Here is a 17,012-nt window from a genome sequence, read left to right on the forward strand (position 1 = left end):
CCACTGTGAGCAGGTACCACAGTCCCAAAGTGAAAGGGCCGACCAGGCATGGACTGAACCCTCCAGTGCTGTGAGCCAAAGCAAACGTTTTCTCTGTATAAGTTGAGTATCTGCGGCGTTCATTACAGGATGGGAAATCGACACAGTCCTCAAGGACATACTCAGCCAGCCCAGAGCTGTCACTGACCTCCCTCCTGCCCCAACCCCTGGTATCCTGGTGTGATTAGCAATCGTAGGGCCTGGTGCCAGCAAAGAAATGTCGTTGGCACAAATGGTACCTAAGGAAGCATGGAAGGGGGTCTTAAAACTGGCTACACACAAGGGGGGGCCTTCGCCTCAGGCACTGTATCCAGTCCCCTCCACCACGACCTTGTCTACCCTTGTCTATCCTTGTCTACCCTGCTGGCCTGTGCCCAAATGCAGACGGCGGCCACCTCTGACAAGCCAGAGAAAGTCTGGTTTATGCAGGAACAGCTCATGCTGCACAGCTGCCGGCCGTGAACTGCTTACGCCCTGTTTTCCTCAATACTGCGCAGTTTGGCTTTTCGGAATGACTCCCTGGAGTTTGGACCAAGAGCCTGTGGAGGTACTCTCAAGCATCAGAGCCCTCTTGTCATGAAGACCCATCACCAAACTAAGCCGCCAGAGCTCAGGCCGGCCCAGGCAGCGTGCAATGCAATTGGAACAATCTTTGCCTGATGATGTCACCCTGAGTCTGCTTGCACCAGCTTCTTTGGCCACGACTCGTGCTCTCTTACCCTGGACTTGGTTGCATGAGGCAGAAACCAGCTAAATGTAGGGGCTGGGGCTGGGGCGCAGTGGCAGAGCGCTTGCCTAGCCTGTGTGAGGCCCTCGGTTCAATTCTCAGCACCGCATATAAATAAATAAATGAAATGCAGGTCCATTGACAACTAAAAAAAAATAACAATAAAGAAACCAGCTAAAACTGGTTTCTCATGTAGAAAGAGGAACAGGGCTGACCCCGCAGGCCTGCAGGAATAGGCCTCAGGAGTATAACTTCGCCCCTTCTCTGTGTCCTTGCCTCTTCCTCACCTCCTACACCCCCAGGTCCCCTGTGACTGAGGGAGCGAGTCCCCAGGCACCATCTCAGCTCCAAATTCTGCAACCAGGAAGGAAAGACTTTTTTTTTTTCTTTTAATCCCAAGAGAAGATCCAAAGGTAGGAAAGTGCCACGTTACCCATCTTAGCCCAATCATGAGACCAGGAAGGTAGGGTCAAGTAGGAAGATGAAAGCTTCCCCCAAAATCTGACCGAAGTATAGGAAGGAGGGATTCCCTCCAAACAGGGACAAGTCCAGACAAAACTTCTGGAGAAATGATCACGAATGGGACACTGCTATGATTTGGACAAATGTCCCCCAAAGGGCATATATAAAGGCTTGGTCCCCAGGGTGGCAGAGGAGCCATGGACCTTCAGGAGGGGGGCCTTGGTGGAGGTCCTTAGGTCTTTGGGAATAAAGTCATTCTGTCCATCTACAACTAAAATATTTTTTTAAAAAAACTATTGCTAGGCAAGGTGGCAGGTCAAAAGGGATCTCAGAAGGTAACCGTTCTTAGTCACTAATAGAAGATTTTTGTGGAGTCGTAGGACACAGGCAGAGTCACAAGTCACAGCTGCTCTGTGATGTCAGCTAGAGGAACGCAGGGGAGCAGAGGGGGCTCGTCCTGGAATTGCCTCGCGCGCAGAAGGCCCCAGTGTGTGTGCAGAATCCACATGTCAGCAGAGACGGTCTCCTTCCTTCCCAGAGGGTAACAAGAGGATGGCCCCCAAACACATAGAGTGACCACGATCCAGCAATTCCATGTGGGTTCAGACCAAGCAAATTGAAAGCAGGGTCTTGAACAGGTGCATCTGCCCACCCTGTTCACAGAGCATGGTTACAATCCACAGGATGTGGAAGTAACCCAGCTGTCCAAGGACAGGAACAGATGAACAAAATGTGGCACGTGCACAGATAATCGAATCGTTAGTCCTCAGTCTTAAAAAAAAAAGAAGGAAATCCTGACACGTGCCACCACAGGGATGAGCCTTGAGGACATGGCGTTGAGTCACAGGATGGCAGCGCTCTGGGGCTCTGAGGGTGGTCAGACCCAGAGGCAGCAGGTCCAGCGTGGTCACCAGTGCCGGCTGGATGGGGGCGCAGGCTGAAGAGCAAGGTGAATGTATCGCAGGCTACAAGCTGAACGTTGAAAGTGGTTAAAATGATAAATTTTGTTCTATATATTTTACCACAATGGAAAAAAGAAAAAAAAAACAACACAAACCTGTAGTGACTCTAAGGTCAGGCAGGTTTGTTTGTGGTAGAGGCCCGCCCGGCACAGGAAGCACGTGACCCCACGGGAACAGAAAGAAAACCACCTGAACCAGACGTCGCAGAGTGGCAGGGCAGTGACACGGCTCCTCACGGCGCTTTCCTGGCCCACGCAGGTAAGTCACAGCCTCACATTGGTCCTCTGACTAACTAGGACAGTGTGGGAAGAGTTTGGGACACGGTCAAGGGCTGAATTCCAGTCTCTTCCCCTGTCTGGGCCAGTAAGCACAGCGGGTGGGGACCCCAGAGTCCCCAGGGCTGGAGATCTGCAGGGAAGTCCCTGTCCTGCCTGGCCTCTGTCGGCCGGCCCTCCTCCGTGGTTGTTTCTTGTTCTCTGCTTTCCTCCTCCCCTTCCTCTTCTGCCCTGGCATCTGGGTGACCCGATTTAGAAATGCAGACTGCCTTGCAACCCACAGGTTGCACACTGATTTCCACTAACATACAATCCCACCAACAGTGCAGAGTGTAAAAGTGTTCCTTTTGCCCACATCCTCTCCAGCATATATTTCTATTTGTATCCTTTGAGGGGAGAGGGTGGCACCTGGGATGAACCCACTGAGCCACACCCCCAGCCCTATTTTGTATTTTATTTAGAGACAGGGTCTCACTGAGTTGCTTAGCACCTCACTTTTGCTGAGGCTGACTTTGAACTCCTGATCCTCCTGCCTCGGCCTCCCGAGCTGCTGGGATTACAGCGTGCACCACCGCACCCGGCTCTCTTTGTATTCTTGATGGTTACCATTCTAGCTACAGTGAGATGAACTATTAGTGTACTTTTAATTTGTACTTCCCTAATTGCTAAAGATGTTGAACATTTTTCCATGTATTCATTGGACATTTGTATTTATTTTGAGAAATATCTGTTTAGTTCATTTTAATTTTCACATTTATAGATTGGATTATTTGGGGTTTGTTTTTTGTTTTGTTGGTAAGTTTTTGAAAAAAAATTTTTTTCTTTCTACTGGGGATTTAATCCAGGGATACTTACCTATTGGGCTACTTAATCCCCAGCTCTTTTTTTTTTTTTTTTTTTATTTTGAGACAGGGTCTCACTAAATTGCTTAGGGCCTCACAAATTTGCTAAGCCTGACCTTGAACTTGCAATCCTCTGGCTTCAGCCTCCAAAGCCCCTGGGATTACAGGCATTGAACACCATGCCCAGATTTTTTTTTTTTTGTTCTTTATATTTTCCGGACGTTAATCCTCTGTCAGTTTTTTTATTCTTCCACATAAACTTTATTATATGCTTTCGATTTCCATGAATAAGCCTATTGGGATTAACTGGAATTGCACTGAATCTGTATATCAGTTAGGGGTGAATTGACATCTTTATACTATTGAATCTCCTACCTATGAACATGGATTATCTCTTCATTTGTTGTCTTTAATGTCCTTCAGTAAAGTTTTATAATTTTCTTACCACAGGTCTTATGGGTCTAGGATGTTAGATTTATTCCTGTCCTTGTTTGGCTATTATAAATGACATATTTTTAAAGTTACATTTTTGTATGTTACAGATATAAATAAAAGCAACTATTTCTGGATATTGATCACATAGCTAGCTAAAATCACACACCTCGGGCTGGGGATGTGGCTCAAGTGGTAGCACCCCTGGCCTGGCATGCGCAGGGTCCTGGGTTCGATCCTCAGCACCACATACAAATAAAATAAAGATGTTGTGTCCACCGAAAACTGAAAAATAAATATTAAAAAATTCTCTCTCTCTCTCTCTCTCTAAAAAATAAAAAAATAAAATCACACACCTTGCTAAATCATTTGCCTGATGATTCTTGTGGACTTTTCTATCTAGGCATCATAATATGCTAATACTGATGGTTTTGCTCTTTTCTAATTCTTACACCTTGAACTAAAATATATAAGTATATTCTCCTTTTAATATTCTAAGAGCTTTTATCAAGAAAAGGTGTTGAGCTGGGCACGGTGGCCCACACCTGTCATCCCAGAAGCTCAGGAGGTGGAGACAGGAGGATCCCGAGTTCAAAGCCAGCCTCAGCAAAAGTGAGGCACTAAGCAACTCAGTGAGACCCTGTCTCTAAATAAAATACAAACTAGAGCTGGGACGTGGCCCAGTGCTGAGTGCCCCCTGAGTTCAATCCCTGGTACCAAAAAAAAAAAAAAAAGCTGAATGTCTTCAGCATATTTGTGTGTGTGTGTGTGTTTGTGTGTGTTGTTTTTTGGTTTGGGATCTGTCAAGATGGTCATATAAGCCATGCATGGTGGCACACACCTGTAATCCCAGCAGCTCAGGAGGCCGAGGCAGGAGGATCACAAGTTCAAAGCCAGCCTCGGCAACTTAGCAAGATCCTATGGAACTTAGTGAAACCCTGTCTCAAAAATAAATAAATAAATACATAAATACATAAAAAAAAAAAATGGGCTGGGGATGTGGCTCAATGGTTAAGCACCCTGGGTTCAATTCCTGGTACTCCCAGAATAAATAAATAAATATAAATAAATATACATATATATATATGACCAAATATGTTTTCTCTCTTAAATCTGAAGGTTTTAGAGTGGACTCCTTCAAAAGCAGATCCTGGAACAAGGCCTTGGGCTCAGGCAGGTCACTTGGGAGATGACTCCAGGAAGCAGAGTGGAGGATCTGGGAGGAGGTGGCAGGAAGGGAGGAGCCCATTGAAAGGAGCCAGACTGTGTTGCAAAAGGGTCAGTTCTGCTGGACCTCTGACCCTCCCAGTATTGGACACCACCAGGAAGGAAGCGCAGCTTGTCTCCACGGGCTGCTGTCCCCTGGTTGGGTATCGCATCCTAGGGACCTCAAGTCTCCATTTATCTGGGGAACAGGCAGAAAAATGACTCTTACAGCACAGCATGGCCCAGAGGCGCAAAGCGAAAAGAAGCGAGGTGTAAGGGTGTAAGTCTGAGGGAGGGGACAGGGGCAGCAGAAGGCTCAGATCAGAGGTGATGTGGCTCAGAGCACCAGGCCGTTTCCAACTTAACCGCTCTGGCTCCTGGGCTCTCCTTCCACTGCTGGGCATCCAGCTCGCCTCTGACATCAGAGGCACCCAGGGCCTTGAATGTGCCAAGCAAGCACTTTGCCAAGTTGCCCAGGCTGGCCTTAGACTTGCTATCCTCCTGTCTCAGCCTCCCAAACACCTGGGATTACAGGCCTGTGCCACTGTGCCCAGCTTCCAGCAGTTTCTTTGGGAGAAGATTTTAAATCACTGATTCAGTATCTTTAAGGGTTACAGAACCATTCCGGTTTTTTATTTCTTCCTAAATTACGTCTGGCAAGTCATATATATTTTTTTTCTAAGATTTGGTCTACTTGGTTCCATTTTTCATGGCATACGTACCTTGTAAGTCTTCTTTTTTACTTTTAATTGTGGTAAAGTACACATAACATAAAACTTACCACTTATCCATTTTAAAATGTGCAATTCAGTAGTGCTACATATGTTCACATTGTTTTGCAACCAATCTCCAGAATCAATCTTACAAAACTCTAATGACTCATTAAACAACTCTCATTTCTCTTCTCTCCAGCCCCTGCCGTCCACCCCTCTACTTTGTGTTTGTGTGAGTTTGTAACGTCTTCTTTTTCATCTTGTGCTTGAAAGGAAAGTGGCCACAACACTCGGAGCGACCAAGAGATCTTTTTGCAGCAGTGCAACAGAGGAGAAAAGAGAGAAAGAGAAAGAGAGAGAGAGAGAGAGAGAGAGAGAGAGAGAGAGAGAGAGAGAGAGAGAGAGAAGGAGGAGGAGAGCATGCGTGCAAGGGAGACAGAGAGATCAAGAGAGAGAGAGAGACAGAGCAAGAGAACAAGAGAGCAAGAAAGCAAGAGAGAGAGGGGCCCAGCAGGAGGGAGTTTTTATAGCCCAAATCTAACGGGGCCTCTGGGTCTGCAAGCTGCCTTGTTGGCACAAGGGGGGGTTGAGTGTTCAACCTTGAGTTGGGGTTGAATGTTCAGCTTTGACGCAAACAGTGATAAAGGACAGAGGGCGGTTTGAGTGCGTGGGCCATCCTGCAGCTAGCATTTGTTCAGCCTGCCCTGCAGATAACATAGTTCAGCCTGTTCTGCACCTAACAGTGCTTATGTTCCCATTCTGGTTCCCAGCAGTGTTTATGGGTTTCTTCTCTGTCAGGGGCTAGAAGGAAATTCTCCTTCAAAGAGTAGCCTGACACTTACAAGAATCTAGCCCCTGACACTTCTCCTCCTCCTCCTCCTCCTCCTCCTCCTCCTCCTCTTCCTCCTTCTCCTTCTTCTTCTCCTCCTTCTTGTTTGTTTAGAAATATGTTGTTCCAGAGCCTTGCCCAGAAATTTCCTTTGGCCTTCTGTCTTTCTTCTCCTTCCTGAGGGTCTCTGGGAAACCAACCCCTGACCGTCCTCCTGCTCTAGTTCATCAGACAAGACAGCTGGCTCTCGCTCATGGTGACTTCACTCCCTCCTACGTGTGTAACCCTGAACAAGTCCCTTAATTGTTCTGTGCCTCGGTTTCCCCATCTGTAAGACAAGGACAGTAACAGTGCTCTACCTTACAAAGTTAGGGGACTCATGAGTTAATACTGTGGAGTGCTATGACAGTGATCAACGTGTAGCAGCCATGTGCTAGGTAATGACATCACCACTGCATACCGAGGTGGCAGTACAGTGGTAGCCAGGGAGTCTCCACTGAACACACCTCCGGCCCTACCCTGCTGGTCAAGCCCCTGGGCGCCCCCTGCGACTGCCCCATGGGTAGGAGGAGAGTTCCCTGATCTCAGAACTCTGCCAACCCTGAGTGGAACTGACCCCTCCTGGCTGGGATTCCGGCCTCCTACTTTTGCCTCTTTCCCCCAGCATCATCCAAAGCCCAGGATCCCTTTCCAGAGACTTCCCTGGATTCAGACTGAGAAAGGCAACACTGAATGACTGCAGAGCAGTCACTAACTTTGGCCTAAGTGGTAAGGGAAGTGCTGATGGCCCCGTGCCCTCTCCGTCCAGGAGCAGAGCTGGGCCTGACTCCCTAAACCTCTGGGGCCTGCATTCTCTCTATCTATCTATCTTTTTTTTTTTTTTTTTTTTTTTTTGTACCAGGGATTGAACTCAGGGGCACTCGGCCACTGAGCCACATCCCCAGCCCTTTTTTGTATTTTGGAGACAGGGTCTCACTTCACCCGCTCCTAGGTGTGTAAACCTGGACAAGTCCCTTAATTGTTCTGTGTCCCATCTGTAAGACAAGGACAGTAACAGTGCTCTACCTTACAAAGTTAGGGGATTGATGAGTTTCTACTGTGGAGTGCTATGACAGTGACCAACCTGTAGCAGGTGCAGCCATGTGCTAGTGCCTCACTTTTGCTGAGGCTGGCTTTGAACTCATGATCCTCCTGTCTCAGCCTCCTGAGCTGCTGGGATTACAGACGTGTGCCACTGTGCCCGGCTGGGGCCTGCATTTCTAAAAGCCCCAACTGGAGTTCCCTGAGAAATCAGGGGACCTACAGCCTGGTCCCAGGGGATCTGGGACAGAACTGGGAGAGCAAAGGTAGGATATGTGGAGAGCAAGATCCACCTGGGAAGGTCCTGGTCCATCAGAGTCCAGCCCTCACCTGTGTCCTGCTTCTGGACCCCTGAAGGGAGCAGGAGCTTCCCTAGAGGTAGGCTGCAGCCCCTCAGCCCCAGCCCCCCAGACCAAGACCCTGCCTGGAGCGGGCAGGGAATGTCAGCAAGCTGGGCCCAGAAAGGGAGGCTGAGGCCACACAGATCCCTTCTCTCCTGGGCCTGGGCCTCTGGGGACTGTTGTGGGCTGTGATTCCCAAGGTTCTGGGCCTCACATGGGCCCTTAATCAGCTGAGTCGGGACAGGTTTAAGGTGGAAGCTGAGCAGGAGGGGTATGCATACACGTGCTGGGTATTTGCAGGAACCTCAAATTCCTGCCTGGTTTTCCTTAAAAAGCCCAGGTCTCTCTCGCCTTTGCTGTGGTGACCGGGTGCCCTGATTGGATATTTTCTTCCCAAAGGAGACTTCAACAAAGTGTCTTGTGGGATTTGGGGTTCTCCATATCTGCGATTGGAGGCCTCATTCAGCTGTGTGCACACAGTCCACAGGGATCCCATGTGCACACACGTGAACACACACACACAGGTGTTGCCTTCCCTCGCCCCACTCTTGCAGGGGGCTTTGGAAGAAGAGGTTCCTCCCCTGCTTATCAGCTGTTCCCCAACTTCCTCTGCCTGCGGACCCTGGAGGCCTGGAGGCCCGGGAGTTGGCCTGTGAACGTGGCTTCCGGAGCTTCGATAATGAGAGGAAATGCGGTCATCAGCTCACAGAAGGCTAGGAATCTGGGGCTGCGGCTCCATTCACTGCTTCCTGGCTGAACCGTCCGTCTCCCTCCAGACAGCCCCCGGCTGTTCCCTGGGAACCCGTGGACCCAGCTGGAGATGTCTTCTTTAAGTCACTGGGGCCTGCACGCGGCCCTTCTCGCCCTGCTCTGCTGCTCAGGTGAGCGGGTCTGACACATGGCTGCCCGGGCGGGGTGTTGCCCTGCTCTCCGGATTCAGACAGGGAAGGGAGAGGTCCTGGCTCTGTATTTTTGAGGCTTTGAACATGGGGTTCATTCCACCATGGGCACAGGATACTGTGGCAGCCTGTCCTTGGGTCCCTGTGGCCCTGGGCAGTGGGTAGGGTCCTGGACTTTTGGACACCAGGTGGAACAGACCTCACAGCTTTGGGGTGTGTGGTATGGCAGGTCGTGGAGGCTGAATGGTGGGGGTGGGTGGGGGGCTCAGGAGGTGAAGGGATGCTGGGGGTCCTAGGGGACTGTAGGGGGCAGCAGAGGACATCACCTCCTGGCCATGACGATCAAAGTGAAAATGAAACTTCTTTCAGTGGGTTGAGGGGACTACGAAGGGAGGTGGCTGCCATATGCTGAGCATGGTCGGCCAGGTGCTTTCAAGCTAGGGGATACTAGCCTATTTGATGGAGGAAGAGAACGAGGCTCAGGGACAGGTAGCCCCCAGGCAGCCGGTGGCGAATTCCGACTCACACCCAGTGCAACCCACCTCCAACGCCCCTCTCTTGCCATTTCGTCATAAGCCACATGCTGCGGGCTGAGCGGGGCGTGCAAGGGAGATGGGAGCATGGGACACAGGCTGGCCCAGCTGGTCTGGATCCAAATGCTCTCGGTCCTACTTTGGTCACTGCTGAGTCCCCAGAGCCTAGCATGGTGCCTGGCACGTAGCACATGGTGTTTTTGTTTTGTTTTTAATATTTCTTAGTTGTCGAAGGACCTTTATTTTTTTATTTATATGCGGTGCTGAGAATCCAGTGCCTCCCACAGGCTAGGCAAGCACTCTGCCACTGAGCCCCAGCCCCAGCCCCTAGAAAAGAGTTTACAAGGAAAGGAAGGAGGGAGGGGCTCGACCCAGGCCACGGCTCAGAGAGCACAGCTTAGAGCTCACCTCCATTCTCAGAGAGGCTGTCAGGGAGGAGGGGGCTTTCAGCTGGACCTTGAAGGAGATGGAAGAGGATCTTGAGGAAGGCCAATCTGCAGCTGAGGAGCAGAGGGGGTGGGAGGAAGGAACACCCAGAGGCTGGGAGGAGGCCTCCGGGATCTAGCCAAGAAGCCATAGGCCTGAGGGCACTGGGAGAGGAGGAGAGGGACCATCCACGGCCCTTATCCTTGGGCTCCTGGTGGCAGGTGCTCTGCTGGCAGGGCAGCAGGGACATTCACCACACGATGCTTCTGTTCCTCCAGAGTCTAGTGAGGCAGCATTCGAGGTACACACATGGCCAGAGAGGCTGGTGGTAGAAAATGGAGGGTCCAGGACAGTCAACTGCAGCACCAGCTGTGCCAACCCTGTTACGGGAGGCCTGGAGACCACCCTGGACAAGACTCTGCTGGAGGAGCAGCCTCAGTGGAAGTCCTTTCGGATCTCAAACGTCTCCCAGGACACGGTCCTCTTTTGCTACTTCACCTGTGCTGGGGAGCAGCAGTCAAAGAGTCTCAACGTCAGCACGTACCGTGAGTGGCTGTGCGCAGGCCCTGCTGTCCCCAGGGTGCTGCCCCTGGGGCCTTCCACCATGGCCCCCACCTCCCTGGGTTTCTGGGGTGACAAGGATCAGGACAGGACAATGGGCTCCGATCTGCCCACACCCTGGGTAGGACTTCTTGAGCCCCTGCTATCCTTGCAGCAGGCCCCCAGGTCCTGAGCCTTGCTCTAAGGAGCACAGCCAACCAGGACTTAGGCAGATCCCACAGTCATTTCTCAATGTGGTGTTCCTCAGCCCCGCCCCCGCTCAGCCGCCAGTGCAGCCTGCCTCCATGACATCGGTGGAGGACCATCAGGAGACCTGGGCACGCTCTCACCTCATAAGGAGAAGGTGGAGTACCACTCGGTGTCCTTATCTTACCCTGAGAGCCCATGGCAAATGGGTTACCATCACCCACAGACACCTGCCCAGGAGCCATGGAAACCCTCCAATAGGCCAGGACTCTCAACATCTGGTTCTGGGGGTATCGCTGAGGTCCTCCCCATCACCAGCATCAGAGGATCCAGATGAACAGAGAAATGTCCCAAAACCAACAGGTGATGCTGGGTGGGGGTGGGAGTGAGTGGAATCCAGGTCCCACCACAGGCCCCATCAGTAGTCGGGAACCTGATCCTGGAGAAGCGAGGCTGATCTGCCGTCCTCACCCCGAGCGGAACCTCGCAGTTCAGTTCCTCAAGTGCCCAGGGCCAATGAGCTCTTCCCTTCTCCGTCCAGCTGTTTAATTTTGGAATTTTTTTTTAATAACTGGAGAGGAAGGAGACAGACCCAGACTTTTTTTTAATCTTTCCAGTTAGCTGTACAATTTCTGGACCTTTTCTTTGTAGACACTAGCTCACCTCCATGTTGTCTATTCTCCAAGTCACATCCACTAATCTATCACCCGGCACATCCTTCAGCTTGATTCTTCTTTCCTCCTCTCTTCACAAACCAGACCCCAGCCCACATCCTCCTTTGTAATTCCTGGAACACCACAGTGACAGGAGATGGCCCTGGCTGGGTAGGGCCTGTGAAGACACACCCCCATCCTGACCAGGCCTCCCTCCTTCACCCCCACAGAAGTTCCAAAGCAGATCATACTGCAGCTGCAGCCCGTCTGGGTGACCCTGGGCAAACCTTTCACTATTGAGTGTAGGGTGCCCGCTGTGAAGCCCCTCGAGAGCCTCACCCTCACCCTGTTCCGTGGCAAGGAGACCCTGCACAGCCAGACCTTCAGTGGGAGAGCAACTGACCCTCAGGAGGCCAGAGTCACAGTCAACAGCACGGCAAGCAAAGAGGATGGCCTCCTGAACTTCTCCTGCCAGGCCGAGCTGGACCTGCGGTCTCGTGGGGGGGGCATCTTGCGCAACATCTCAGAAAACAAGGTCCTTCAAGTCTATGGTAAGGAGACCCCAAGGGCAGAGGGGAAGGGAGACAGCATTTCCTCTTAGCCTTTAGCCCCATTCTCGGGCAGATTGGGGTGCACATGTAATCCTGAGGGCTTCCTTTTGCTCCCCGTCTTCCCTGATTCTCTCAAGTCCCCAGCCAGAACCCTGGTTGTTCCAGAAGTCAGGGGAGCTCAACTAGTAGCTTGGCTGTTCGTGAGCTGTGTGACCTTGACCCAGGCAATGTGCCGTCTCTGCCCTTGGCTGCTCTCTGCAGTGGGAAGGCTGGTCTGCCTGACCTGGAAGGTTCCTGGGGCACAGCTGTTCCGTGACTCTCGATGGCTAGAGCATTCTCTGTCAACAGGGAGCCTGTTTGTCCAGAACTCACAGGGCCCTGCCTGGGGAGGCTTCGTCTGCACGATGCCACCCTCCAAGCCATGGTTCTCAGCTACACGTAGCTGGTCTTAGGAGCTGCTAGCAAGGGGACATCTGCCCTCACAGTCTCACAGAGGTCCCACTGGTGGTCTGAGGCCTGGGTCACCTTTCTCCTAGATGCCACTCTGGAAGAAGACACCACGTGCCCTTCCTCTTGACAACCCGGGCAACTGCTGGGTGGATGAGTGGGTGGAGCTGTTGGGTAGCACCTGAGAACTTCTAAGACCACCACCCCCTCCTTCCCTAGAGCCCCCGCCGGAAAACCAGATGGTCATCATTGTCACAGTCGTGTCGGTACTGCTGTTCTTGTTTGTGATGTCCGTCCTGCTCTGCTTTGTCTTCGGCCAGCACTGGCGCCAGAGGCGGATGGGCACCTATGGGGTGCGAGCTGCCTGGCGGAGGCTACCCCAAGTCTTCCGGGTGCAGCACATGTGAGCTGCGAAGCCACTGCCTTGGTGGCTGCTGGAACTCAGCATGGCTCCTCAGGGTCGTGGTCCAGCCCTGGCTGAAGGACTATGACAGCAGCATAGGACTCTGGCGACATTTCCTTTTTGAGCCTGAATACAAACGCCCGGCCGTAACCCCGTGTCCTCCAGGTCTGCTCCTGGGATATCAGTCAACAGCCCAGAAGGGGAAGGTACAGGCATGGACTTCTGCCTCTGCAGGTTCCCTCAGTCTCTTCCTGTCCCCTCTTTCACAGGGGCCTTCCAGGGCTCTGCTGGCCCAGGCTCAGTTCCCAGACACCAACCCCATCTGGCCCCTAGTGATGAATTCCTACTCGGGGAGGGGGAGAAACAATGTGGCCTGTGAGGCAAAAGACACTGCTGTCACCTGGCCCGAGGTCCCCTAGGATCATTCCTGGTGAGAGCAGGACATAATTCTGACTCTCTTTCCCACTGTGTGAGGATGGGGCCCAAGGGAACTGGCTCAGCTCCAGGGTCTTCCCCGCTAGCCTCTCCCCTACCACTTTGGGCCCTTCTCTCCCTCAAGGCGGCCTTCAAAGATCTGGGGAACAGAACATTCCACTTCTCTCTGGACCCATTATTAGGCCCAAAAGGCAGCCCCACCATCTTTGTCATTCCAGAAGGAGGAGTGAGGGACAAGGGTGGGCCTGGGGCTCTTGCATCTGGGTTTGCCCCAAGTCCAGGCAGGAAACGGTTAGGTTTCAGGCCCAGAAGGGGCAAGAAGGAGTGCTTACAGTCCAGTTAAAAACCACAGTGGGTGGAGGGCTGGGTTGTGGCTCAGCAGTAGAGCTCTCACCTAGCACGTGCAAGGTCCTGGGTTTGATCCTCAGCACCACATAAAATAAATAAATAAAATAAAGATGTCGTGTCCAACTACAACTAAAAAATAAATATTTTTTTAAAAAAAAACCCACAGTGGGTGGAGAGGGGCTGATCCACCAGGGAGGAGAGGGCCTGGCTGAGGTTGAGACGGTGAGAAAGGATGTCAGCGTGGATGCAGAGTTGGCAGACAGCACAGGGGCAGCTGGAAGCTTCCAGGCTGTTCTCTGTCTTGCACTGAAGCAGGCATGGTCCCCAGGAGCACCCATCTTCACAGCATACTCTCAGCATCATAGTAGTCTAAGGAGATAGCACCCCCATCTTGCCTCCCTCCTGCCTCAGTGGACTCCAAGGAGGGAAAACAGAAGGGGACAGTCCAGTGCCCATATCAGTGCCCACACAGGGCACATGGCCCTCCTGGCCTTCCCATCCATTCCTGGGCTTGGGTTCCCACTGCCCACTTACCCAGCCCCCTACCTGAAGCAGGAGGTACATCTGCACCCACAGTCCCTGTGGCACTGGGGGGTGGGGGCGGTGGCACAGCTCTCCTGATATGGGGAGAGAAAAGAAGATCCTTCAGCGGCCTCCAGTGCTTCCCCCACAATCCCCTTGGCCTGCTCTGCCAGCCTGGCCCCAGAACAGGAACCTGATAGAGCCCAGACCTCAGCCTCACTTACGTCTCCCTTTTCCTGGAGGCAGGAGGCCAGTGTTGAATCCTGGGTGCATCCTGCAAGAGGGGCTGATGTGGGGGCGGGGGGAGGAAAGGGGCTGGCCAGAGTGGCAGGGATCCCAGGGCAGGTAGTGGTGGTGAACAGGGCAGGTAGTGGTGGTGGAACACCAAAGGCTCTTCCTCCTGAGTGTCCATCTCCTCCTGCAGTTCTTCCAGTTGGTCCTCTAGGTAGACCTAGGATTGTGCAAAGGGGAAGGGGAGATGGTGACAGAGGATCAGACTCTCCTACCCCCACTCCTCTGTTCATCTACATTATTTTCTCCAGATATGTACTTTCAACATGGCTACTGAGCATTTACTGTATCACACAAGGCACTTTGGAGACATTTATTCCTTATTTTACAGGTAAGAATACTGAGGCTCCAAGAGATTGAATAACTTTTCTAAGGTCCCCCAGCTAATAACTGGTAGAGCAAGGGCTGGAAGAATCCAGGTGACTCCAGAGCGGAGGCCTGGAGTCCACTGAGCTGCGCTGGACCTCACTCTCAGCTCCAGAATTGCCTTGTGCCCCTCAGTGATGTGGAGCACTTATCCTGTAGGTCCCCCTGCCCACCCCTGGAGGGTGGGTTTACCCCTCACCCCCTTCACCAACGTCAAAATCCTACTCGGCTCTCAAAAGCTGGTTCTCAGGCTTCCGCTCCTCTTCCAAGGAGGGATGGCCCTTTCCCATCCCTCACCAGGTGTGAGCATGCTGCCTACATTTCCTAGGCCAGCCATGCCAAAGCCGGCAGTATTCACAGCCGTTGGTTTATTCATTCACTTGTTGGACAAATACCAATGGAGTCTAGGCTAGGCAACAGTGTCCACGGTGCCTGTAAGTGGGCAGGGCTTGCACTGCAGGGAAACTTCCTGGAAAACTAGATCTGTGTGGTCTTGGTTTGGGGACCCTCCCGGCATGGAGGCTTACACCTGGCCTGACACCTAAATGCATGCCAAAGGGACTCAAGTGTGGGCTGGCTTTCCTTGCCTCTTCGCCCAGGACTTTTTCTCCAGGAGAAACCCCAGTTGGATCACCCAGGGCCTGCAGATGGGCGAGGCGGTGGCCCCAGCCCCACGCACCTGCGCGCTGGGCGAGTCTGACCTGGGGCTCAGCGCCCCCGCCGCCCCCGCCGCCAGGCGGCTCAGCAGCAGCTGGTGCATCTGCGCGTTCTGCAGCATCATCAGCTCCAGCAAGTCTAGGGGCCAAGAGTTCAGCCGGCTGAACCCGGCTCCCGGCATCTCCCCGCCCCGACCCCTCACCCATTCCCGATCCCAAGGCCTTTATCTTGAAGTCCAGCCCCCAGCGGAAGCGGAGGTGAGGCAGCGCGGACCCCGACACCGAGCGTGGGGGACAGAGGCGGGCACAGCAGGGTGACCCGGAGTCTCACCTTCCTTCACGCGGCCCGGCTGCGGGGGCGGGGGTGGGACGGCCGACGGAAGGGACTGCAGGATGGTCACCCAGGGCTGGGGACATTGGCCGGGAGACTCAGAACAGGTGGGAAGGGATGGGGCTTGTCGTGGGAGCCCCAACACCTTTCACCTATGGGTTGCTTCTCCCTCCCTGTCCAGTCTCTTCCTCTTGTTTGGGGTCTCTCTCCTCACCCCCACCGTGCATCCCCTCCAGAATCCAGCCCCTCCAGGGGCGACTCCCCAGCGCCGCTGTCCCCACCCCGGTAAAGGCAGGCTCCGCTCCCAGGCTCAGCCCTCACCGTAGGGTCTGCACTCCGCGGTGGGGCGCTCCCCCAGCTCCCGCCTGGCCCAGAAGCCATGGTCAGCGTCTGCGGGTCAGGGTTACCTTGGCAACGCCAGCGACGCCAAGGGAGGAGGACTTCCACTCCTGGCCGGCCCGCCCAGGCCCCAGTTGCCCTGGGCGACTTGCCCTCAGCCCTCCTCTCCTCCTCCCAGAAGGAGGTGGGGTCCTACCTCTGTCGGTCTGGCCTCCAGAAGGCCCTTCTTCAGGCCAGGGTTCCCAAGACTTCGTGTCTTAAACTTCCCTTCATCTTCAAGTTGTTTTTTTTTTTTTTATGTTTTTTTAGTTGTAGTTGGACACGATACCTTTATTTTATTTATTTATTTTTATGTGGTGCTGAGGATCGAACCCAGGGCCTCACACGTGCTAGGCTAGGCGAGTGCTCTACCGATGAGCCACAACCTCAGCCCTCCCTCCCTTTATCTTGTGGCCTTCTTCACCCTCACTACTAGACCCGAGCGGGCCTATGTTTGTTGAATGAATGAAGGAGTAGCTGGGTAGCCTTGGTTTGCTGGTCCCAGAGTTCAAACTCAGCTGATGAGTTCAGCAGGAATAGAGAATGTTGTGTGCACAGGCTTGGAGTGAGGGTCTGCTGAGCTAGACAACCCAGGATCTGCCCCTTGCCCCTCTGTCAATCAGATGAGGGGCCCTCTGCAGACAGAGTGGTTTCTGAAGATGACCAGGAAGGAAACACTGACCTGATTCGAAAAAGAGGCTGGGGCTGGGGCCAAAAAGGGTGTCCAGATGCTTATCTCTCCTTTGTTTTCTCCCTGTTTTCTGGCCAGTATGAGTTGCTACCCCTCTTAGGTGGATAAGCGGTCCCCAGTCCTGTCCCATATACTGGAACACTTACCAAAGCATGCATTGTTCTGACAGGAAGTTAGCAAGGTCTCCATTGCTTAAGAACAGGTGAGGCGGGAGATCTATTTCGGCAGCTGTGACCATCCTAAGATAGGCCCTGAGCAGCAGTCAAGGAAAATCCGGACAGGAAGCTGGGATTAGCACCCTATGAGGTGCCCTTCCCCCACCCCCCACTTCTGTTGTGCTCCCTTCCTAGCAGTCCTGGAGTCTAGACCCAGAAAGACCATTTCCACCTTCCCCCTTTGTTTCTTAGTCTTGTCTCCAAGGGAGGGG

General features: G+C 52.9%; 2 protein-coding genes across 5 annotated transcripts; one reads left to right on the forward strand and one right to left on the reverse strand.

Annotated features, from left to right (window-relative positions):
- The first annotated feature begins 2,032 nt into the window (after window positions 1-2,032).
- On the forward strand, window positions 2,033-13,473 carry Icam2 (intercellular adhesion molecule 2). 4 transcript variants are annotated; one of them, XM_078041882.1, is made up of 6 exons: window positions 2,033-2,448; window positions 8,463-8,789; window positions 10,045-10,311; window positions 10,575-10,876; window positions 11,397-11,717; window positions 12,254-12,399. In XM_078041882.1, the coding sequence occupies exons 3-6, from the start codon at window positions 10,076-10,078 to the stop codon at window positions 12,292-12,294; spliced, it is 900 nt and encodes a 299-aa protein (XP_077898008.1). In that variant the 5' UTR covers window positions 2,033-2,448; window positions 8,463-8,789; window positions 10,045-10,075; the 3' UTR covers window positions 12,295-12,399. The 4 variants fall into 4 exon arrangements, with proteins under 4 accessions (XP_077898008.1, XP_077898007.1, XP_021584086.2 ...); XM_078041881.1 differs by having other exon boundaries at window positions 2,051-2,448; window positions 12,384-13,473; XM_021728411.3 differs by lacking the exon at window positions 10,575-10,876 and having other exon boundaries at window positions 2,107-2,448; window positions 8,685-8,789; window positions 12,384-13,473.
- Window position 13,474: 1 nt separating this feature from the next.
- On the reverse strand, window positions 13,475-15,907 carry Prr29 (proline rich 29). Its single transcript, XM_005328211.3, has 6 exons — window positions 15,838-15,907; window positions 15,517-15,592; window positions 15,209-15,324; window positions 14,097-14,323; window positions 13,897-13,967; window positions 13,475-13,719 (listed from the first exon to the last, which is right to left on the reverse strand). Exons 1-6 carry the CDS (start codon window positions 15,895-15,897, stop codon window positions 13,691-13,693), a joined length of 579 nt encoding a protein of 192 aa, XP_005328268.1. The 5' UTR covers window positions 15,898-15,907; the 3' UTR covers window positions 13,475-13,690.
- Between the last annotated feature and the right edge of the window lie 1,105 nt (window positions 15,908-17,012).

Source organism: Ictidomys tridecemlineatus, chromosome 3, assembly GCF_052094955.1.
Source record: "Ictidomys tridecemlineatus isolate mIctTri1 chromosome 3, mIctTri1.hap1, whole genome shotgun sequence".
Lineage (NCBI taxonomy): Eukaryota > Metazoa > Chordata > Mammalia > Rodentia > Sciuridae > Ictidomys > Ictidomys tridecemlineatus.